This window comes from Sinocyclocheilus anshuiensis, unplaced genomic scaffold, assembly GCF_001515605.1.
Source record: "Sinocyclocheilus anshuiensis isolate Anshui unplaced genomic scaffold, SAMN03320099.WGS_v1.1 scaffold821, whole genome shotgun sequence".
Classification (NCBI taxonomy): Eukaryota; Metazoa; Chordata; class Actinopteri; order Cypriniformes; family Cyprinidae; genus Sinocyclocheilus; species Sinocyclocheilus anshuiensis.
Window position 1 is genome coordinate 572,628 of NW_015558606.1, and position 24,905 is coordinate 597,532.

At 37.1% G+C, this 24,905-nt stretch overlaps 2 protein-coding genes across 2 annotated transcripts in view; one reads left to right on the top strand and one right to left on the bottom strand.

The window, feature by feature from the left end:
- LOC107680219 (serine/threonine-protein phosphatase 2A regulatory subunit B'' subunit alpha-like) overlaps positions 1 to 24,905 on the top strand; it is a 96,169-nt gene that overhangs the window by 59,678 nt on the left and 11,586 nt on the right. The gene's annotated exons all lie outside the window — the stretch shown is intronic.
- Positions 15,903 to 18,417, bottom strand: LOC107680243 (uncharacterized). The gene is made up of 5 exons (XM_016476048.1): positions 18,358 to 18,417; positions 17,480 to 17,601; positions 16,915 to 17,143; positions 16,685 to 16,831; positions 15,903 to 16,504 (listed from the first exon to the last, which is right to left on the bottom strand). Exons 2-5 carry the CDS (start codon positions 17,576 to 17,578, stop codon positions 16,248 to 16,250), a joined length of 732 nt encoding a protein of 243 aa, XP_016331534.1. The 5' UTR covers positions 17,579 to 17,601; positions 18,358 to 18,417; the 3' UTR covers positions 15,903 to 16,247.

Here is a 24,905-nt window from a genome sequence, read left to right on the forward strand (position 1 = left end):
AGTTTTTTTCCATATGTTTGACTGACTGTATTTTATTATGATAATGAACAGGCTGCATTGTCAAGGTAGCAATGTTTAACTGTGCGCATGTGGCACCGGCGCAATCACTTGATTTTTTTCCTTCTAACAGTGGAAGAAACTACTCCTTTTAGTCCTAAAGATAATCGGAATTGTAAAAGGTTTGCCTTTATTTGTGTACATGCACAATAAATGTCTTTGTGCTTTTGTTAAATAAGCCTAAAGAAAAATAGGATGCCGATTTCTGTCGTCTGTTTCCTTTCGCATAGCACAAAAATGAACCGAAACTCTGCATACTAGGCTACTTGTTTTTCTTTAATTTTCTTAATTTATAATTTAAGTAAAAATATGTTTCTCGTATAGGCCTATTTATTCGTTATATATATATATATATATATATATATATATAGCCTAGCTTTATTATGTTTTTCTCCGCTCGCAGAAGCGCTGCAGGTGCTTGATGTGATATGAAGACCATGTGAATCCTCATGTTCTGTTGTTTGCTGCTTTTTGCGCATGTAAAATTAATCCCCGGGAAACAAATGTTAGTATTTTTTAACGGGTCACAGACACTTATCCTTTCTAATTTAATTCAATTCTAATTTAAAATAATCTTGTTGGTTAACAAACGGTTAACGAGCGTCGGTTGTCGGTTAGGAAAAATAACCAAAATGAACATCCCTAATTAGTTCACATTTAAAGTATGCATGTCATCCTTTGAATGTTAGCTTCATTTCAAAGATACAAGTGTGAGATGTTTAGTTAGAAAACATGCATGTTTTCATAATACGCACGTCCCCCAGTAACCGTCTCTCATTGGTCCACATGTTATTTTGGGACTGGGTTGTGATGCTGTAGCCATGCAGTTGGTGTGGAGGACACAGTCCTTTTTCGAGAGCACTGGTAGGTCATAGCAAGAGCAGGCAGTGGGGATTTTGGCACAGACACTGTTAATGGTGTTGATTTGCCCAGGGCACTTCCCCTCCTCCTTGTCATCCATAGACAAAGGTGTCAGGAAGACTAAATCAGCCTACTCCCCGCCTACTATTTCATTCCGCTAAGAGACTGGCTGTCGCCAGAGGGAAAATGGACCCAGTGTTGCCGTGGGGGTCACGGCTAAGTTTGGGAATAGCTTTCTGCTAACCTGATCCCCTCTCTGGCACCCGAGGGAGCAATAAAAATAAGAGCGCTATACCAGGAGCCCTGCCCACTGTCCCATTTAAACACAAAGCTGCCAATCACGGAGATAAACAAGGCTGCGGAAACGTTAGACCTATGCGTTCTCCCTCTGAGCAGTTGTGTCATACCAGTTTGCCGTTAACGATGGGAATCTAGGGTCTTGTTTTTAATATGGTGCACCTGCAGTGCTTTCCTCGTTTCATCTCATTTAGTTCCTGCATGTGTCATCACAAATACAAAAGCACTGAATGGATCAAGATGTGGCCCATCTGTCATGTGTCAGCATCTCAGCATTTAGGGAACCAGCTCCAGATCTAGCAGTTGCTGTTGTGCATGACAACAGCAAGACTAGAGTGTGGTCTTTTGTTTGTGTGTCTCTTTCCGTCTCATGGCTCATTGCTAGACCAAACAGCAGGTGAAGTTGAAAGTGGACGCTCAATCGGGTTTAGGCCTCCTTGCCTCTGTTGCAGTGCTGACAGGGTAATCTGTTGCTCCGGATGCTGGGGCTAGTGCTTCTCTATTGAGAATGCTTATTTACTGCTTCTCTCTGTTTCTTGGTTTCACATGTGTGTCATGTTGAAACTTATGAACTTAAGACTTTATGAAGATGAAGATGAAGGTAATTGAAATAAGTCTTCAATGGGTTGTTAAATTAGTTGTGGCCACTAGTAGCATTTGCACACAAGTTACACAATATATCAAAACCATATTTTATTTTATTTTTTATTTGTGTGAATATTGTCTATGTAATTGTGCATTTCCCCTATTTTTACATTTAGATGACCTTTGGTCATTTGATTAGTTCATTTTTAAGTTAAAAATGAATCTTACACTGATTTTAAAATTAATTCAACACTTAAAATATATTTAATTCCTTACACTATAATGTTATGATGCCTAAATCCACTTGTAGCATTTGAATAGACTGATTTTAGTTTTTACTGTTTTTGTTTTAAATTTAGATGTTTTAATTTTACATTTTAATATCAGTCAGCTTCCCTAATAATGAGCCTAATTTATATAGATAAGAGTTTGTTTGTGAGAGAATAACAATTAAATAATTTAAATATTGATGGTACAGTGCTATTTCAGCACAATTAGCAGCTGGTTTAACCTAATTATCTGTAGTTAGCACAAGGCTTTTCACTGAAATACCTTTAGTTTAGTACATTCACCCCTCAGATTTGAAGTCTGTATGTAAAACCTTCCTCCTCTTAGCCTAGTGACGTGCTCTCCCACCATGTTGGACTGGAGACCTTGCCCTATTGGTATGACCACATGGTGAAGACAAGGTAATATGGCCTTCACTGCACCTGTCAGGAAGTGCTGTTAATCTCCATGGTGACAGGGAGCACCCTGCTTGGCAATAAGAGTGTTACAGTCAATATAAATCAGAAGTATCTCTTCCAAGAGCTCGAGCCAACTAGTCATGCTCAGAGCCACAGACACACCACAGTGGATCAACACTGGCCAGGCTGCATTCAGTGAGAGTTGGTCAACATGACACATCTGTTATATGATGTAAAGAGAAACTCCAAAGTGCCATTGTGTTGAAATGGAGAATCAAAATGTTCTTGATATTTACACAAATGAGAGGTTACTCTGCAATAAAAACAAACTGCAATCGTCAGGATTTGAAATCGGGACGATCATGACATCACAATTTCCCCTCGAAACACCCCTTAACATACGTAATCATTGTATGTCAAGGAAATGTGTTCTGAACAACTCATATCTGTCCATCAATCACAAGTGCAATACTGCTGCAAGGTAAATAAAAAACATTTTTAGTCCAGAAAACTTTGAGAAACATAATATAAACATCTGAAACTGCATTTCCTGACTTGTAATTGGTGTAATATGTAAGGGGTCATGTAACGTTCTTTGTTGCAAAATGGTTTTGCGACTTGATTCACTAATACATGAACAGCAGCATGCGTTAGTGAATCAAGCCATTGACTATAAAAAAAACTCCACACTGTTCCTGTTATGTCTATATTGTGAATATTTTATACAGAAAGCGTTCAAAGATTGTTCTCTTTATAATCGCTGGAGCAGTCAATTCAAGATCAGCACGATTCTATGAGTGATTTGATTTCAGAATCTTTGTTATAGTCAATGACATAGTTTACACTGCTCGAGTCTCTTATTTACATTTTCACTGTGTTAATTATGATAAAAGTGTTCATGAGATTGCAGAAATTGTGTTGCATTAAGGAGCTCATTGCATTGTGTGCTCATTAGACATGACTGTGTTTGGCTACAGTGCAGCACTGCAACCTTTGATGCAATGAGAATAGGGTTTTTTTTCATGATTAGTTCATCTTGGTGCCTGTTACAGTAAAACGCAGCAAAAGTTTTTGGGAGAGTTCCACAAGTAATGCTCATTTCATATGCAAAGATGTCAGCCAATCATAGCTGTGGGCGTTCACATTGAAGTAGACACACCCCTTCCAACGGAGTGTTCAAATCAGACTGCTAAAATCAGGTAGAAAAGATCAGAAAACATTACAAAATAATATAAAAAAGGCATTTCATGACTGTTTTATAAAACGAGGCTTGAAGTGAGTGGGGAGAGCGACCCAGTCTCACAAAATAAAATGAATCCATGCACCACTGAAAACATTGCTCTAAGGCAGTGTTGTTTTAGTATTATCTACATACTATTGTCGTATTTCTGAATAATGTGTATATATATATATATATATATATTATACAACTCTCTTACGGACACCTTGGCAATTGAATCGCCATTGGCTAGTATATTTTTTTGTTTACTCGCCAGACTGAAATACTATACTATACTATATATATAGTATATATATATAATGTTTGTAAAATGGTACAGCTTTTTAAATATCTGAAAGTACACTCTTAATATCAGTCAGTCAAGCATTATAATATGATAATCAAGTATTATTTAATAATAGAAGTTTAGTAAGTAGAATTAAAACTTGGTAACCATGAACTTAGGACTGGTGCTGGTGCTTTTTTTGGTCATTCAGTAGAGAGAGTATAGGGTCCTATGTGACAAAAAATTGTATTTATTGCCCCTCATAAACCCCCCTCCTCCTACCATAAATGGACACCTGTTTGGACACCTGTTTCTGTACACCCCCACCCATCTAACCGGACATGTGTTTATCCACCCCAGCGGTCCCATGGAATTTATGATTGTTTGGGAATGTGTTTTTGTGTGGGGTTCGTTGAAACTGTTCAAAACTATGTGCTTTAAACTTTAAATTGTGAAACGTGGTATGATTATTAAACGGGATAAGGGAAGTTTTTATTAAAGTTTTCACACACATACATTTCAAGAAAAACATCAAACATACGCGGTATATAAACAATGTAATGACTGTGTTTCCAGAAAAGATGTGTATATATATATATATATATATATATATATATATATATATATATATATATGTATATGTATATGTATATGTATATTCTGTTTTCAGGTGAAGTAATTTTGTTATATGCTTTGTCATTTTAATGTAATTGTTTTTAAATATTTCGATTTAGCTTTATTTTAGTTTAGTTTCATTTTTAGTTTTATTTTAGTATCCAACTTTATTATTTTATTTCATTTCTGTCAGTTGTCAAGGCAGCATTTCTAATTCATTTCTACTGAGCATCTCAGTATTTTGCATTGTTGAAACCCATATTAAATCCGCAACCTCATTCAAGCACATGCTAACCTCTGCAGATAACTGAGACTTTATGAATCCTCGGTTACACTTTATTTTAAGATGTCCTTGTTACAGTGTAATTATACATAAATGTACTGATGTACTTACTATATGGTTAGGATTAGGATTAGGGTTTGGTTTAGGGTTACTTGCATGTAATTAATCATAATTAATTGCTATTATAATAGTAAGTACATGTAACATGTGTAACAAGGACACCTTAAAATAAAATGTTACCGAATCCTCCTAAAGGAGGTTAAAACGACCAAAGAGCAACATTTTAGTGATGCATAGTTGAATGGCACAGAGTGATTTTTCCTTGTGAAAATTTGTTAATCGAGAGAATGAGCAAAACCACTGCAATTAATGCAACTGCGTTAAACCAAGAGCACCTGGACACCTGGAAAAATAAGGAACAGGCGGAAAAAGAAAAAGTGAGTGAGAGAGTGTAAAACAAAGCAATACAGTGGGTATAGAAAAGAATCACTCTCCTTAAAATAATCACATATTGTTGCTTTGCAGCCTGAAATGAAGTCGGACACAGTTTTTGTTTTATCCAGCTGTATTTCCTCCGTGCAACTTATAACATCCAAGTGAAAGATATAACACCAACATGTCAGAAAAAAATATATAAATAAAATACCTGAATCACTGAGTTGGAAAAAGAATCACCCCCTTGTGTCAGTATTTTGTTGAACCACATTTTGCTTTAATTACAGCCTTTAGTCTGGTGGGATCTGTCTCTGTCTCTACTAACGTTGCACATCTAGACTGCAATATTTGCACTCTTCTTTGCAGAACTGCTCAAGTTCAGTTCAATTGTATGGTAATTTGTGGATTATTTTCTATAACCACTGTATGTTAATGATAATGATGGGATTAGAATTTCATTAAATTCTCACACAGTTCAGTTTGTATACTTGTACACACAGTTTGTATACCTGGTAGTCTATGAAACTTTTCAAAGTACATTTTGGACTTTCACAGTCAGAATCACTCAGATTTTGATCACAAGTGACAGCAGTGTTTGTTTGCTCACTCCCTCAGGGCCAAAAATAAAACTGAGTGAGGATGCCTGTATGCCTTTTGTGTCCATCTTATCTGCTAGAATTGTTTGCATAAGGTCAGTAGGGAATTACATCACCGGCATGGCTGTCTTGTACTGAGAGGAAATGAAGTCACAGCAGAGGTCTGAGCCAAGAAACCGCCTTATGTACAACATCCTCCTGTGAATCTCCGCCTGTTGCTATTTGTGAAGGGTTTCCAGTACAAAAAGTAACGGAAGAGGCTATAGCTCTGGAATGAAACAACATAAAAGTACATGGCAACAAGACAACAGCCTCCTCAAACAACAGTGTGTATCAGTTTTAAGTACTGATAGAGACCCCTGATTGACGTCCAAGCTTCTCCCAGCCCTTGGGAATTTTTTTCCCAGGATTTAGGATGTCTGAGGGGATGAGCTAACACAGTACTTAAGCCGCTATTTGTGCTGTGGGCTGCTTAAGTACTTGAGCTGGCATGGAGATTTGACAAGACAAACAGGAGCTCTGGGTTACTTCCTGTACCATGAGCATCAGCACTGAACAGTGGCTTCCTATTTTTGAACAATGAAACTGTTGCTCATTCATAGTCTCAAACTATTTGTCCTCTAATGGCTGGGTGAACAGCCTGATGGGATGGATGTAGGATGATTTGAGTTAGCCTGGTTTTCTTGTGAGAGGATCAAAGTTTATGTTTTTAAGGTTATTTGACAGTGATTGTTTTGTGAGATTTTTTATAGGAAGATCACAGAGTTCTGTTTGTGGTTTTGTGAGATATATCTGTGTTTGTGGTTATGTCAGTATTCGTTTAAAAGTATTAAGGCATAAGTGGTTCCTGTTGTGTTTGGTGTATAATGGATTGCGTTCATTAAAATGAGAGTGCTTTTGTCAGAAAATGCAACTGAATTGCACCTTCTAAAACAGCATTTCTGTGAAACCATCAAACAAAACTCCCAGACTAATTGATAATGCTACTGTTGTGCTCTGAAATATCTCTGAAAATTAGATGGCACATTGTTGTGAAATTCTTCAGAAATAATTCCGACAAATATTTCAAAATATTGACTTTTTATATACGCTACAAAAGAGGTGTGGAAGGTGGTCTATCAATGCTTAGCAAAATTAAACTGCATTAACAACACATGGGGATAGTCAAAGCCATGAAATATGCATTTTAATTAAAAATCAGGCTGTTGTACTGTTCTAAATGTCTGTGTATGAGATAAAGATTTTTTTTTTTTTTTAAGAAATTAATGGTTTTATTCAGCAAGGATGTATTAAATAGATCTAAAATGCCATTAAAGACATTTAAAATGTTACAAATAATTTCTATTTCAAATAAATGCTGTTCTTTTAAACTTTCTTTTCATCAAAGAATCCTGAAAAAAAATCAGGATATTTAAAATATATAAAAAATATATTTTAATAATACTGTATTTTTGATCGAATTATTTTACCTTGGTGAGAATAAGAGACCCAAATGTTGAATGGTTATGTACACACACATACACAGTATAAAGTTACATAATAGGCCTTTATAGTTTTGACAGAATGCCATGGGGGTGTCCAGTAGTCAGGCAGAGCTCTTTACTTTAACATGCTGCCTGGAGGTTATCCAAGAGATTATTCATTGATCCTCTGAACTGTGTAAAAGACAAAAATCACATTTATAAAAACCTTCCAGACTCCCATGTGCCCTGCATTCGAGTAATCAGAGCAATGTCAGTTTTAATGCCTGAAGCTCAGCACAAGTGCTTATTAAGAGACAATGAATACAGGCCTGCTGAATTCAGACACACCAATTGTCGTTGAACAGTGTTAATGTCCTATTTTATCAGCTTACTGAGCTCTGGAGGCAGCAGTGTTTTAATGGACTCTCGTCTCATTATAATGAACCTTGTCATAGTCATGGTCACTTTTACCTGCTTTGAGGCTCGCAGAGTTTGTCATAATACATCAAATCAGTGGTGAACGACTGAAATTAGCATGTGTATCTTTGGAACAAATAAAAACATTTGCTTCCGTATAGTACAGACCCTGCTGCTATCCCCAAATCATGGCACCTGGAAAGTCGGCGGCTATCCAAAAAAGGAACAAGTTTGTGTTGGCGGAAAGCCTTCGGTTTTGTCAGCGTTTGTCTCTGTGATTAGTGTTTTGTCACAGTGCTTTGGGGAGATCCATGTTTTTGCAGCTGGTGCTGCTGGTGGGAGTGAGTAGAGGGGAAGAAAAGAGCACAAGACAAAAGGGGAATGGAAAGTAAGGTCTCACCGAGCACAAAACTAAATAATCTGATCCAAGAGTGTTTGCAATGAGACGGCCACTACTTACATGAGGAGTCATATGTTCCCATGCTTTTAATCCTCAGATAATGACTAGCCAGACCTGAAGAGAGTGAGTGAAATATTCATTCAAGCATGGATAATTTACTCTGACTCAGCTTTGGAAGTACTGAGTGATGACCTCCATTTACCACATTATTTTACTGTAAATCTGACTCGTTGACTCTATGGATTACTTGCATTAAATCCACTTCAAAAAATCCAAAAGCATATGGATCCCCAGAAGTCTTTGGTGTTCTTAGTTGAGACCATTCTAGTGTTTATACAGTTTCATTCAAGAATCATAGTCTGCCATCTAGTGTTTAAGAGAGATCTCACACCATAAACATAGCATGTACACAGCATGTCATGTATGGAAAAAGACAAATGTTTGCCTGGCATTGCAAGGTCTTTTTCCAATAAGCCGCATTTGTTGCTGTTAGTCACTCCTGACCGTATTTTCGGCCTGTGATCCAGGGTAGTCAAAGGTATTTGGGAGGTGTGGGCCAATGAAGGCTTCATCGTCATCAGAGGTTCTATCTCCCCAGAAGCCTCAGTCTACAAAGGCCGTATTATAGACCATATACCCTGTCTAGAGCTCAGAGGAACAGGAAATGAGAGATGACACAATGCATTTTATGATGAAACTCTCTGATCCTTTATCCACGTAAAATGAGGAGCATAATGTTCCTGAACTGTTTTAGATGAGTTGACAAACAGTGAAATGATTAATGGACAGGGTGTGCGAGCAGATAAGACATTTTGGAATCCCAGGGATCGTGACCTTGTGTCTCCTGGGTGGTACACAGCATAGCTTAAAAGGGTTTTAACAAGTCTGACAACCGCTTCAAATGTGGCACTGACTACAACTGTATGAGGTGAGAGAGACGCATCGTATTTCAAAGCCTCCGTGTTCAATCTGGGTTAGGGTTAGGGTCACATCGTTTGATTGACAGTAGGAATATTTTGGTTGAACTGTTGTCACATTATTTGTTCTTTAACTCTTTAACCTGTATGAATATGCCTGTGAAATTTAATCAAATGCTGTTTTGCACCAGTAAAGCAACAATTAAATTCAAATTAGGAATTTCAAAAATGTTCCTATAGATATGAATCCATCAGTTGCCCAAAAATGAAAATTATCATAATTTTTGCCTCATGTTGTTTCAAACCTTTATGACTTTCTTTGTTCTCTGTAGAACACAAAAGATATTTTGAGAATGTGTTACTATTACCGTTTTTTTTTTTTTTTTTTTTCCAACATTCTCTATTTAGAAGAAGATAGTCATACAGGATTTTTTTGGGTGAACTACCCCTTTAACTAAAGCACATATAAGCTCATACCCCCATCTGCTGGTGAGGACAGTTAGTGCAGCAGGCCTCTGCTCATGGCAGTTTTTAATTGTGTATCTTTCCTCGTTATTGCCACACGTAAATAGTTTTAGAAGACAGGCAGTGATACTTATACATGCTGAAGATCTGAGAAATGTACATTTTTAAACAAATGCAGCCACATGAGTACAATTTAACATCCCTATATTATATACTATTCAATGAGCCAGTCTGCTGTGCAGAGCTTGTTATTCCTGTATTTATACAGGAATCACAATTAAAAACTGTGTAGATCTGCTGAAGTGTAAGTGCTATAGGTATAAAGTCATTCTCCATGGTTTAATTATATTTGTTTAACAAAATCCAAGTAGATTGTACTAAATCTACAGGTCAAAGTACAATGCTAATATAGTAGATGTAGTATGTCAGGGAATGTATTTATACTAGACAACTGCATAGCTGTACAGACCATAATACTTAAATGGTCGAGAAGTTTGTTCTTCTTCAGTAGATGCCATGAAACTACAGGAACTCTGACAGTTAATATATATAATAATTAGCAAATGTAAAAACAGGTGTCTCATTTTGTGTTTCATCAATACAGAAACAAAGCTGCATCAATAGAGACAGCATATATTAGTATGGCTTTATTTGCATCTTTGCAATAGTTTTTCAAGAAAAAAACATCCTTAACTCAGTGATGTAAAGACCCTTACAGTTTCACTGCTCCCCTGCATTTTGTTTTCAGGCCCTTAGCATGTTTGATTGTAAAAATGTGAGCAGAGCCTTTGGTTAGCACCTGCGGGCTGCTCTGAACTGCCCTGAAATAGATGGCAGCCAAGTGGTAAACAACAGCATGTGGAGACTGCATTGAGCAAGAGCCACAAACACAACGCCACAAATCATTTGCAACAATACTGCATGTTCATGTCACCTCACACAATTACCAAGTGTTCAGCTAATCTTGGAGCTTCCAAGTCACGCAGTAATGTACAAGTGTACTGTACTGTCAGATTATTCACATTAGTAATTGCATCTGCAATATTTCACTATACTTTCCAATCAACAAGTCTTTAATTAAGGTATCCTAGTATTCTTTATTTAAATCAAATGCTGGACTTTTATTATGAAAAATAATTGATATAATACTATTACTTTTTTATAACACTTTTTTCATTGCAAACTGAAAGTTTACACATCACAAATTCACTTTTTTATCAAGTGATGTAGAAATTGTGCAAAATATTTAATTGATTAAATATCAAATGCATTTATTTCACTTAAATATTCATGTATAAAATAAATAATAACATTATTAATAATAATAATTATTAGTAGTAGTAGTAATAATTATTTCTAAATTAATTGTTTTTTTCCCAAGATTGTAATTTTCTATTTTTTCATGTTTAATTGAGCAAAAAGACACTGTATATTGATATCTAAAATTATAAATGTAATTATTACTTGCAGTGTATGTATTTTGACGCATGAAAATATATAAAATTAAAAAAAACTTTAATTGAGGTAAATATTTAATGCATTTATTGAAATTTCACTTTCACAACCTGAGGGGTTGATTTAACATGCCCTGTCTGGTTCTAAATGAAGATCATTTAGAATATTCTGGCTTTTGAAAATCTGTCCCATCCTCCATTGGCCCAGCATTTGTATGCTGCCATTTTAATGGCACTTCTTTCAGTGAATCCACTGTGTGGCTTTTCATAGAGGAAATCCAGCTTGGAATAGAATAGGCCCTCATAAAATCCACTTCCTCAATTCAGCTCTCTGCCGAGTGTGTGTGAGGAAATAAGGCCCCTTTCATGCCCCCACATTCCTCAGAGGCTCTCAGAAGTCCAGGTAAAGGGTTATCGCTATGGTGATGGCATTTGGCACTTCTATTTTCAAGCGCTCAGATTCAAACAGTGGTGTGTGTGTGTGTGTGTGTGTGTGTGTGTGTGTGTGTGTGTGTGTGTGTGTTTGTGTTTTGGAGTGTGTGGTGGGGGTAGGGTATTTGTATGTGTTTCTAAAGTCTGCCCAGTGCCTGCTGCAGAAATAAACTGTAAATTAGAAGCTTTATCTTTGGGGATCATTTTACACACATGGCAGTCGCTCCTGCGTCAAAGCGAGTGAGGAAAGGTGGGGGTGAGGACGAGATGGGCTATCCAGTCCTGGTGCTCTCTTTCTGCACTGCACTGAAGTGAGATAGACGGCCTCTGCCATCTGCCCCCAGTCACTCCAACTGTTTGGGTTCAACATTATATAACAGTTATATGTGTAGAGACTGGCATATGTGCTATGAACACCAGATTGCTTTAATACTGTGTGAAAGGCTAAAAGGATAGTGTTGATATTAACAGGATGGTTGAGTTATTATGCAACTCAGAATAGGCCAGGATACTGTAAAGTACAGTACTTTTAAGCAATCTTATTAAAGAAATTGCAAATTGCGTTATATAATACCTGAAGTACTTTAATGATGACATAATATAATGCCTGCGCGAAATCGATCAGTGTATAACATTATAAGCAGCTCAGGTACTGACTCTCTAAAATCTCTATGAACAGGTATTACCTGAAGGATTCTACAGTATATGGTGCCATGACCCTAACATTAGCTAGACAGTTTTCTGATATTCAGAACTTCATGTATTTAAAGGAAACATGCTGGCATTTTTAGTGAATTAAAGACATGAACATGTGTCGTCACTCTACCTATATGTCTATCTGTTGCTGACTCTCTTTGTCTGTCTGTTGCTCTCTCTGTCATTATGTCTGTTTATCTGTTGTTGTTTATATCTGTCTCTCTAGATGTCTCTCCCTCTGTCTCACTATCTTTTGCTCTCTATCTGTCACTTTCTCTGTCTGTCTGTCTATCTGTCTCTCTCTCTCTCTCTCTCTCTGTCTGTCTCATCTCATCTGCCACTTTTTATATCTGTCTCTCTCTCTCTGTCTTTCTATATGTTACTCTGTCTCTCTATCTCTTGCTCTCTTTCTGTCATTCTCTCTTTCTCTCTCTGTCTGTCGCTCTCTCTCAAATTAAAAATTAAAATTGCTTTATTAGCATGATTATAGTGCTGGGCGGTATACCGGTTCATACCGAATACCGGTGTTTATTTTTGTTATGATATGAATTTTTAAAATACCGCAGTGTATGTCGCTTAAACAACGTTCGAAACGCAACACTGTTTGAAAGGGGTCCCTTTTCACTGTTGCACTGTGGTGAGGGAACAGCTGTATGTGTTACTAAGCGTGAAAGTTCCGAAACTGAAGCTGTAGAACTAATAGAACGTGATGACACAGAAGAACTCATCCACAATATTAGGGGTCGACCGATAGTGGATTTTGCCGATACCCATAGCTAGGTTGGACCACACTGGCCGATACCGATTAATTAACCGATAGTTTTAAAATTGATACTGAACAACTAAAATAGTGCTTTATTAACAAAAACAGTACTGAACCATACTAGTAGTAGTAGTAAAAAAATAATAATAATAGTAATAGTAAATGTTGAAATTAACACACTCTAACAAGGAACAATACTTACACAGCTTTCATTAATCTTAATGCTACAAATGGACTCTTATTTTAAAGTGTTAACATTTCATTTCAACTGTCACGCTTAAAGATGCACATCTTTAAATATATACACAAAGGCTATAGCATTCAAATTATATACATATGGATATTGTATGTATACTCTCACACTTTAACTGCTTCTATTCTTGAACACTTGATGATTATCTAATCAAAATAAAAGTGCAGCACTGAGTCTAGGAGAACTCACCGGTATCACACATTTCAACCACTAGAGGCCGCTCTCGCACTGTATAATGACAGTAGACCCTTCTCAGCCGCTCCAGCAATGGACGCAACCCGGAAAACTATCGGCATGGATTTTTGTCGATAACCGATAGTTCCAGCAATCAACTATCGGTGCAGATTAATCGGCAAAACCGATACATCGGTCGACCTCTACACAATATCCACATTGACCGCCACAAATATCCACCGCCCCCTGCCATCAGCTCCCGCGTCTCACACACACGAGCGCGACTTTAGCACTAGATTTAGCAACTTTCAGACCCTTTTAGCGGCTTTTTTCCATAGAATATTCATACTGACAAACCTAGCGACTTTTTTGGATAAACCTTAGCTATGGTTCAGTTGGAAGATTTCGCCAGTGCTGTCCCGCGAACGCGAGGTCTGACTTTCCCGGAGAAGTGTCACCTCTCTTGGCATCTGTTCTGTGCAGTGAGCGGCAGAGAAGCAGCGCATTCAGTTGGCCGCACCGCAGCAGACTCGTCAATAAATGAGCTGATGAACGATAAAAACATTGACAGACAATCAGAGTCAATCCTGCTATGACGAGCTCGAAAATTTAAAGCGGACAGACGATATCATCCGCTGGACGCTAATATAGCTATCTTTATAGTTATCGTTCTTGGAGTGAACGGGCCTTTACAGGACAAAAAGAACAACAGATTAATAAACAAATAATCAAAACGAGAAAGGGTAAATATGTTCTCTATATACATAAGAAGTAACATCTCATAGATGTTCAGGAGGTTAATATTATGGATGACTTCACTCAGTATCTCTTAAATTGTGGCATCTCAGATTGTGGCATAAATTTCTCTTTGTAAATTAATGAAAGAAACCCAGGGATTGGTTTTTTTTCTCCTGTAGAATGGGTTTCTTGAAGAGGAGTATTTTGAGCAGTGAAGGAAGAAGTGCATCTCTGTCTCGTCTAGGGTTGGGTACCGAAACCCGGTACCAATATGGCACCGGTACCTATGTAACCGGTATGTACTAGAACTGAATCAGAATGCAGATTTCGGTGCCTCATTTCAGTGCCATGCCTGAGCGATCGATTGAAATATTTGAATATGAATAATTTGAACTCAAGTCGGAAAGCTCTAATAATACAAATCCAACAAATCTTTGTAGTAACGCGAGTGTCCATGTTGTTTTCACATTCCAACTTAAAAGCACAACTCGGGAAATGAGAGCATCTGAGGAGTGTGTGAATGCAGTAATTACACTTGCTCTGATGGCTGCAGGTAGCCTTTCGTTAAAGGATTAGTTCACTTTCAAATTAAAATTTCCTGATAATTTACTCACCCCCATGTCATCCAAGATGTTTATGTATTTCTTTCTTCAGTCGAAAAGAAATTAAGGTTTTTGATGATAACATTCCAGGATTTTTCACCATATAGTTGACTTCAATGGACTCCAAACGGTTGAAGGTCAAAATTACAGTTTCAGTGCAGCTTCAAAGGTCTTTAAATGATACCAGACGATGAATAAGGGTCTTATCTAGCGAAACGATCGGTCATTTAAAAAAAAAAAAAAATGTATATGCTTCATAAACACAAGTGTTGGCCTTGCTCTGTTCTGCGATGCGCGTTCATGACTTCACGTGATACGTAATTACATTGAAAAGGTCACGCTTGACGTAGGCGGAAGTACCGAGTCAGTGTTTACAAGTTGAACGTGCAAATACTGTCAAACACAGTTTACAAAAAAAGGGAGTTAAAAGGTAAAACAACGATGTCGGACGATTTTGAACTTGGAGGAGAAGATGAGATGGAGTTTTTCGCCCTGCCCTACCTTTTTGAACCGGAATACACAGAGGAAGAAATTAGGCAGATGGAGGAGACTGCTGCGGCGACACAAACCTCTCAAGCTTCGAGCAGACGAAGATCTAACGAGACGTGGTGGTGCACATGTGGCAAATGCCAACCATTGCCAACAGAGAAAGAATCTCAATGCTGCCACGACTGGACCATTTCAATTCCACCATTAGAATCAGTCAGTGAGTCAGCTGGTGAGACCCTGTCTCCATCTTGCTGCATTACCGAACAAAATTGGTTTCCACCGCTACTGAGCAACAGCGTTTTAGAGGTGTTTTTTTAGTTTGCCCCAAATTAACTGGAGACGCCGTCCGAGGCCACAAGGACCTGGTGGCACCCTAACAGTAGAGTAAGTATCGCGTGTAGTGTGATTACATGTAGTACAAATATATATATTTAAAAGTTATTCACTACACACATTTCTTTTATTTTACAGTCAATACAGGCTGGTGGCATACAGGATAGTTCTGGAATGGATGCTGAAAGGAGAGAGATTGGGAAGACAAAACAGGAGGGTTCTTCCATCCTGTGTTGTCAGTGCCATCAGACAGTCATACCCTTCTCCATCAGGACATTATGTGGGCTTCAGAGAAGCAGAAGAAGCTTTTGGTCTTTTGTAGGAATATTAATTGGAATTAGAATTACAATGTTACATTTCTGATAAACATAATTTGTTGTGGCTTGGGTAGTATTTGTTACTTACTGTAATTGCTGTAGTTTTGTTACTTTCATATTCAGTGTTATTTGTTGTTGTATATACATCAACACTACATACTTGATGTCTCACACGAACGTTTATTTGGAAGAATAAAACAGATTTGAAATAACTACAGTCGTTGATGTGTAATTGCAACTGATGTAGGGTACCATCAGTAAGGACCATATATTCACACTAACACAAGAAATAGGTTTTTTTTTACCAACGGTGTATTCTGTCGTTACCTCAATAAGAAAAAATGAGAAAAACTATAAAACAACATGAGTAATAATAGTAATTGTACATTAGACTCATAACATTTTTAAAGTAAATTAGTGTCCAAATCTTGATAAGTGCTTTGCAATTACTTCTTGCTTGTCAGGCCTTGGTTTTAGGGCTATGTTCTGTGGCAATTGGCGATGAGTCAAATGAGAAGAACTGTCCTTGTAAACAACGTTGGTGTCCAGCCGCCGCTGTAGAACTTTCTCAACCAGAGTCTCTCTGAATTTTTGAGTGGTTTGTTCAAAAATCGCTTTGGCTAACCATTCTTTGGTATGTTTCGGGAAAACCACATTGTACCGAGGTACACCTATAATAAAAGAAAAAAGATGAAACATAACAGAATAAATTATACAAATTGTATTGATTAAATTACTATAACAGAACATTCCCATTTGATTCTCAACTTTATGAACTCAAATCTATTGTCATCACCCTACATATTGAGACATTTTTAGTAGTTACACACAGTATGTTGTTTCCCACTTACCAGTAGTGGTTGTGGCTTGCTGAAGACCTACATTTTCATTGTGGTCAAGGATAGCTAGTTGTGTTCTTGCAACCATGGACGCATAATGAAAATGCAGGTTCTTTGAGCAGTACTTCAGTAGGACAGAATGAAACACCTCCAGTTGTCCTAAAAATAAAAGAAAAATTTGTATCCGGTGTACCTACATGAACATGTGTATGTACATTAGTATGTGTATATAACTATCTTACCAGTGTGTTTGAAAAGAGCCATTTGCCTCAAATCCTTTAGAAGTCCTTTGTCCAGGACAAGACTCTGTAGTGTGTGGAAGGCACGTGAGTTTTTTCCAAGCCATTTTTTTCTTTGTTGCTGTTGCGGACTGAGATCATTGTGTCCACATTTTTTCGGCTTTCCTTCTTCAATCCAACTGTGCACACCTGTAATGTGAAAAAGAATGGACTTCCAATACTCGATCAGTTCCTGTATAAATACATGAATACGCAAAAAAGTAATTATAATAATAATGTATGAATTATAAACAGAAAAATAGATGTTTGTGGTCCAGCAACCCCAATATTTAAAACATTACAAGAAAACAATTTAGCTCCCTATAAAGAACAAAGTCTAACAAACCATAGTAATAGATTTTTTTTTACAAAAAATGCAGACTGTCCTGTTGTGGTTCAGGGACTCATTTATAACATTAGTACAGTATAAAGGCTATTATGTCTACGTAACGCCCCCAAAAAAGATAACACAAGTGTGTGTGTATATATTAAGAAATTAAAGTTAATATTAAAACATTAAATAACTTACGTCAGGGTCACCTCCACAAGTTGCAGAGCAATACCATAGATGGTTACAAATACTTCGTATCCATGGCTGCAGCTCTCGATTGTCCTTGTATCTTGACATGGAGCACAACTTTTTGGAAAGTCCTGAAAAACAATAATTTTAATTATCAAACAATGAAGAAGGAGTGACAATATAGTGCATACCAAGGTTAATTTAGTACTTCACGGTTTATTGTAGCAATTTTTTGATCCATGCAAACAACACATTGTATATTCCTATAGGAATAAATAAGCTTTGAACTATGTTGCTTTTTGGATAATTCATGATTAATATCTCTCGCTCTCTCCCTCTCTCTCTCTCTCTATATATATACATATAGTAGTATTAAATTGTTGTGAGACAGTTACCTTTGACTACATGCCAAATATCAAATTCGTGGTGAATGTTGGGATATTCTACACGCATAATCTTTCTAATAGATGGTGATCTGTCTGTGGTCAGCACATCTATTTTGATTCCTTGCTCTTGTAGTGAGTTCACAGCCCTCTTGAAACCTACTGGCTCCATGGCCACAGAACTAGATGCTTCTGTAACCTGAAATGCAATACCATGCTAGATAAACAAGGTGTGTGTGTATTGTCGTTGATATTTTGAACATCAACGACAATACACACACACCTTGTTTATCTAGCATGGTATTGCATTTCAGGTTACAGAAGCATCTGGTTCTGTGGCCATGGAGCCGTTAGGGTTAGGGTTAGGGTCAATATAAAATGATCATAACATTGCAAAAACTGCCAGTAATGTTACTGTACTTCACTTTAAAATACTGAACACTTTACTAAGGTTACTTATAATTAATAACATACGGGATGTAGAATTATGTCATGTAAACTGACCTGCACCAACTCAAAGTGAGCAATCTTGTCTGTTGTGTCATCCATTAAACTGTAAGTGTTGTATTTCGCCGAAAATCCAGGGCTAAAAGAAGCACAAGTACAAAACATTTCAGTATTGTTCATTTTCTAAAATTGTCCAAAAAAAGTAATAACTACATTTACTTGCCTGTCTGACCTCCCATCTCCGGACAAATGAACTGGATTACGGAGTTCAGTTTGCAAATGTAAGTCATTAATTGCTGCTTTCTGTTGTTCTTGATATTCTTCATTAACGACTGGAATAAGGTAGGAAGACTGAATGTCATGATAAGTGGTTTTATGGGGTATTTGAAGGTTGAGCAAAGTGGCCCAATCAGCGATGTCTGTATATGTTGCTCCAGCGAATAGTGTGCATGCAGAAACAAGAAGATTATTAGTGGGCATTCCCCTAACATCAGTGCATGAACTCCACTTTCCCTTGTGTTTTTTTTCACATTCCCAGTGAACACGGCGAACACTTCCCACAGTTGCTTTTCTGGTCTTTGTTATTACTGATCCACATTCTTGACATCTTTTGAAAAGCTCCATGACATTGGGCTCGTTGACAATCCACTTTATCTGTTTCCAATGCATTTCACATTCCTCATCTTCTGTGCTTGGGGCAGACGTTGAGGTTGAACTCAGTGGCTGAAAACTAAGATCTTTCTTGTCCGATGGAGGATCTATGGAAAGCATGCTAACATCAAGCTCCAAACTTTCTTCAAATTGCTCTTCTGTCTGTTCTGGTTGATTATACACAGGAGGCTGTGAAATTACATGGATTAAATTTGGTTTATTATATAACTGAATATAAATTAGTAATGTAAATAGTAGATGTAATACATTTATTACAGTATATCTGTGCATTTTTAAGGATACAACATCACCAAATTATTAAATACATTTTTAGAAATTAATTTATTTCCAATGTATAACACAAAAGCATAATTGACCATAATTTCACTTTGTTAACTAGTCACAAATGATGGTACTTACAGGCTGGTGGGAGTGTATTGCAGGGAGGGCATAATATGTCCCAGATGTTGAGGGTTTTGTCCACTTTCCAACACTTTCTGGACTTGTGAGCACTAAACAAAACATTTTTAGAAATTAATTTATTTACAATGTATAACACAAAAGCATAATTGACCATAATTTCACTTTGTTAACTGGTCACAAATGATGGTACTTACAGGCTGGTGGGAGTGTATTGCAGGGAGGGCATAATATGTCCCAGATGTTGAGGTTTTGTCCTCTTTCCAGCGCTTTCAGGACTTGTGAGCACTAAACAAAGTTTAGACTGAGCATCTGCAAACTGTCTCGTGGTAGTTCCTGGACCAGAGTCCTGATGCTTTGCTGGTGTTGACTGTGGGACATTAGCCAATAGGAAGACATTAGTAATAAATAAACATTCACACGTTATGAAACGAGAAAAAACGTTAATGCATCTAATATAGTAAAAAAAAACATACATACCTCTGTTTGCTGTAAAAACGTATTAGGCACAGCCGACGCTTTCAGAAAACGGCGATTTCCTTGCTGGGAGGGTTTGAAATCATCGTCGAAAAAATTATCACTGCACACTCTCTTAAATATCAGAGCATGTTCGGGTGTGTTGATATCCAAGTGCTGCGCGAGCAACCACAGCTTCAATCGCTCAGGATTGTGTATGGGAAATCTATGAAAAGTCAAAATTTTCTTTCCTAGCGAAAATGTTCTTTTAGGTTTTTTAATATTAAAACATTCAGGATACGCACACGAAATGACCATTTTAAACAATAAACTGACACAAAGACATTTGAATATGTGTCATTGAACATTCAACAACTCTTGAACGGTCCTCCTCCTCCACATTTGTAAACACTGACTCGGTACTTCCGCCTACGTCAAGCGTGACCTTTTCAACATAATTACGTATCACGTGGTTAAAGCCCTTTGAAGCTGCACTGAAACTGTAATTTTGACCTTCAACCATTTGGAGTCCATTGAAGTCAACTATATGGTGAAAAATCCTGGAATGTTTTCATCAAATACCTTAATTTCTTTTCGACTGAAGAAAGAAATACATAAACATCTTGGATGCCTGCAATTTTCGTGTCCACTCCTTTAAACATTCTAATATTGTCTAGAATTTTGGCGCATCAGGGAGCCGCTCTCAGGATGCGGTGTATTTAAATATTTTTGAATGAGCGTTTGCGCTGTTTACTTTCACTTTCGATTTCGCAATCACACGCATGTGTAAAGGGAGCACATCTTACAAGATACTCCAGCATGGCCTTGTCAGTCATCTCTACTTATTCTCGACCTGTGATCAGGCAAATCCGACTCCGGTAGCTCTCGTTAGACATTCACTTTCGATTTCGCAAACACACACACTCTGTGTAAAGGGAGCACATCTTACGTGATCAGATATTTGTCAATGAGCTCAGGATCTGTTGAGCAGCAAATACTCCAGCATGGTCTTGTCAGTCATCTCTTCGTCTGCCTTGATATCACAAATCCAAGAAAATATGCGTTGTAGTCCAAACGAGTTGTTCGTTGTAGTTTTTGAAAAGGGATTTCTGTTAAATAAAATATCTCCTTTTGAAGTGGACTTTGAGCTTTGTAACTTTGCAGATCTTTTTTATGCTCAAACAGCAACATTACAGACTAACTAAAGTTGAAAAAGCATAATAGGACCCCTTTAAACTGTTGCCATGGGTTGATTTTCCCAAGTGGGCTAAAGGTTTGAAATATTGCATAAATTCTATTTGACTGAAATGCTTGTATTGAAACATTTTGCATTCTACCTATGATAAAACTTGTATGGACTTCTGATGTCTTATGGTTTTATTTATAAAGAAAAAAGAGCCTCTAACACAAGCATTCTCTATTCTTTCTCTATTCTTTCCACTTATTTTCTTTTTGTTTATTATAAATAATGACCTTCTAACACTAGTATTATCTGTTCTTTTTCTGTTCTATTGAATTGTTTTATTTTTATTTAAAAATGACCCTCTAACACTGGCATTCCCTATTCTTTTTCCATTCTTTCTATACTGTTAGGTGAAGCCCCGCCCATGAACCCCGCCCCCTACTGTCCTTTTTTTTGGAAAACTAAAATATGGTCACCCTATTATAAATATACTTAATTATTATGAAAATACCAGAGATGGCTTAAATAACACAGATAAACTATATTGTCGCAGTCGAGTGTTTATTGTCTTTGTTTTATCATTCAAAACGTTTATATGTTCTGTTTACTCAGTTACAGCTATAATAGCCATGCCTTTATCCATATAAGGGATTTCCTGGAGGGTCATGAGTTCTGTACTTCTGTGACTGGATATGTCGATTTTCTGTTCGAGGGCGCCCTCTGGCATCCAGTATGAATGAAACAGACATCATGCGTTTATAGTGCTAATGGCCAATCCATCATTTTTGGGGGGAATTTTTATTTATTTTTTAATAAGTATCGGTTAAGGCACTGTTTAGGCACCGGAACCGTTTTAAAAGTATCGATTTGGCACCGGTATCGAAAAAACCCCAAACGATACCCAACCCTAGTCTCGTCCTGTCTCTCTCTTTCTCTGTCTATCTGTCACTCTGTTTATTTGTCTCTATCTGTTACTCTCTGTCTCTCTATCTGTTGTTCTGTCTATCTGTCACTTTTTGTCAGTTATCGCTCTCTTTATTCTTTCATATTTCTTAATATGTCGCTCTCTGTCTGTCTATCTGTCACTCTCTCTGTCTATCTATTGCTTTCTCTATCCCTCTAGATCTATCGTTCTGTCTGTCTCTTCTTGTCTCGTCTCCTCACTTTCAGTAAGGATCTAATATAACTGTGCGCCTCCTCTGCACCCCATCCTCTTCCAGTCTCAGAGGCCTGTGCTGCACTTGCTGTGCCATAAATCAAAACACTAAGCATAGCTTTGAAAGCTGAAATTAAACTCTGAATAACTGCTTTCAGGCAGCTATGCACTTTTTCTTAGTATTTGGAGTGAAGAGAACCCTCTGATTGCTCAGAAGTTCCCAGTACCGTCACATCGCTAATGCCAATCGCACATTATGAGGGTATAAATTAAGCGGTGTGCAGGGGAAGAGGGGTGTACCGAGCTTTAACTGGCAATGGCATCCCAACACTGCGCAACTGAGACCTGCTGAAAATTGTTGGAATGAAAACATTATTATTCCCACAAATGCAACAAATTTAGCCAGATTCTCGGGTTATTCGACTATTTGAGTGTCAGTAAGAGCAATACACCATGAGTATTTCCAAATCCTAGAAAGCCAGTGCTCTTGTAGTGGAAAACTGTCTTCTAAAGGTTAAGGAGATAATTTTGATAGGTCATGGCCGTGGACACCCATACAGCGCTCTGATAGCTCTGGAATGCCACAGTGTTAATTGAAGACTCAGTGTGGTGCTGGAGTGTCCGGGATGATGGGAAGGAGACAGGTGTGATGAGCCCGGCTCCTGTCAGTGCAAGAACATACTCAGCACCTGCAGAGCCATCGAGAGGCCCAGGCACTGTTACAGCACGTCCTAGAACAAGCTGGCTGGCATAAGCAGGCAGACAGGTGTGATTCTGGAGCTGAAGGAGAGGGCCATGCATGAACCCTCCTTGCTCATAGGATTTCCCAGCGTTACACAGCTCTGCTGGTCTCAGCAAATCCACTCATATGCTAGCATTGACAAGCCCATCTGTCCTTTAGCACCCGGAAGCTGTTTTTTTATAATGCAGCCCCACGAAATACCTACAAAGATAGGCCATGACTATTTACCTATGGTAAATATTAACCTGTTGTACGTCATTATAATTTATTTAGATTTTTAAATTATAATTTACTTATATTGTTTATATTTTAAGTAAATATATATTCTTAAACATAAATGTCTATAAATTAAAAATTATATTCATATACACTTTTTTTTTTTTTTGGACATTAAATGGTTCAAACGTAACTGATTTACATTGATACTTCATGATACTTCACATAAAAGCAGTGTTTTGAACTTTCTAAGAATCCTGAAAAAATGTATCTCAGTTTCCACAGATATTAAGCAACACAACGGTTTTCAACATTGATAATTATAAGAAATGTTTCTTCAGCACCAAATCAGCATATTAGAGTGATTTCTGAAGGAACATGTCATGTTGAAGACTGCAGTAATGGCTGCTGAAAATTCAGCTTTGCCATCACAGGAATACATTACATTTGAAAATATATATTTTAAATTATAATAATATCTCACAATATTGCAGTTTTACTGTATTTTTCATCAAATAATTGCAGCCTTGGCGTGCATATATATTATTTCTAATATTTGTTATTACCTGCACTCTGGAATATTCCAGCTGTTCTGATAGTATGTTAGTATTAATTGGAGCACATTTAGACCAATATATAATGCATTTCTCAGCTAGCAGTGCACAAGGCTTGGAGTCAGGGGGACTGCAAAATAATAAAAATAAAAAGTTTTGCCAACAATAGAGGGGGAACTCAGTGAAGGTCTTCAGAATGTAACCCTGGATTCAAAAATCAAGTGCCGCTGGTTCCACAGGCCCCCACCAGGCAAGGTGACATTCTTGTATTTATATTGTTCTGCAGCAGAGGACAGTAAAGTCCTGGACTGCGCTAGTGTTTTTGGCATTCTGTCGTGATATGTCAGGCATCAGCACTTCTCAAGAAATGGAATCAACTAAAAATACACAAGCCCTAGGATTCTTCATAATACTTCATACAGTGTGTGCTTGATCCTCTTGTAGTAGCTCACATGGTTAGTTTGGCCCGTGAAGTGGAACACAAGGCCCATCTGCTGGAAAACATCATGATCATTGATGGTCATTAGGGCTGGACGATATGGACAAAATTATATCACGATATATTTCTTAATTTCGGTCGATATTATATAATTCCGATATCAATATGAACACTATTAAAAAAAGCCTCATAAAATCTGCCAAGAACACCCACAACAGATGTCTGTACCTACAAACTTATGAAAAATTTATTTGCCAAGTCTATGAAATCTCTTCCTATAAAACTATTTAATTTTTTTGAAAAAAAAACAGCACAAATAAATTAATGTTCACATTTTATTTGTATTTAGCCTTCATACAAACAAGAAATGTGAAATCACTGTCAAATAAACATCTCAGACTCACCTTATTAATTATTAATATCTTTAACTTCAAACTATAGGCTAACATACCAGTCAACAGTTTTCGAACAGTAAGATTTTTAATGTTTTTTAAATAATTCTGTTATCATACTGTGATCATAGCTGAATTTTTAGCATCATTACTCCAGTCTTCAGTGTCACATGATCCTTCAGAAATCATTCTAATATTCTGATTTGCTGCTCAAAAATCATTTATTATTATGTTGAAAACAGCAGAGTAGAATTTTTTCAGGTTTCTTTGATGAATAGAAAGTTCAGAAGAACAGCATTTATCTGAAATATAAATATTTTGTAACATTATAAATGTCTTTATCATCACTTTTGATCAATTTAAAGCATCCTTGCTAAATAAAAGTATTAATTTCTA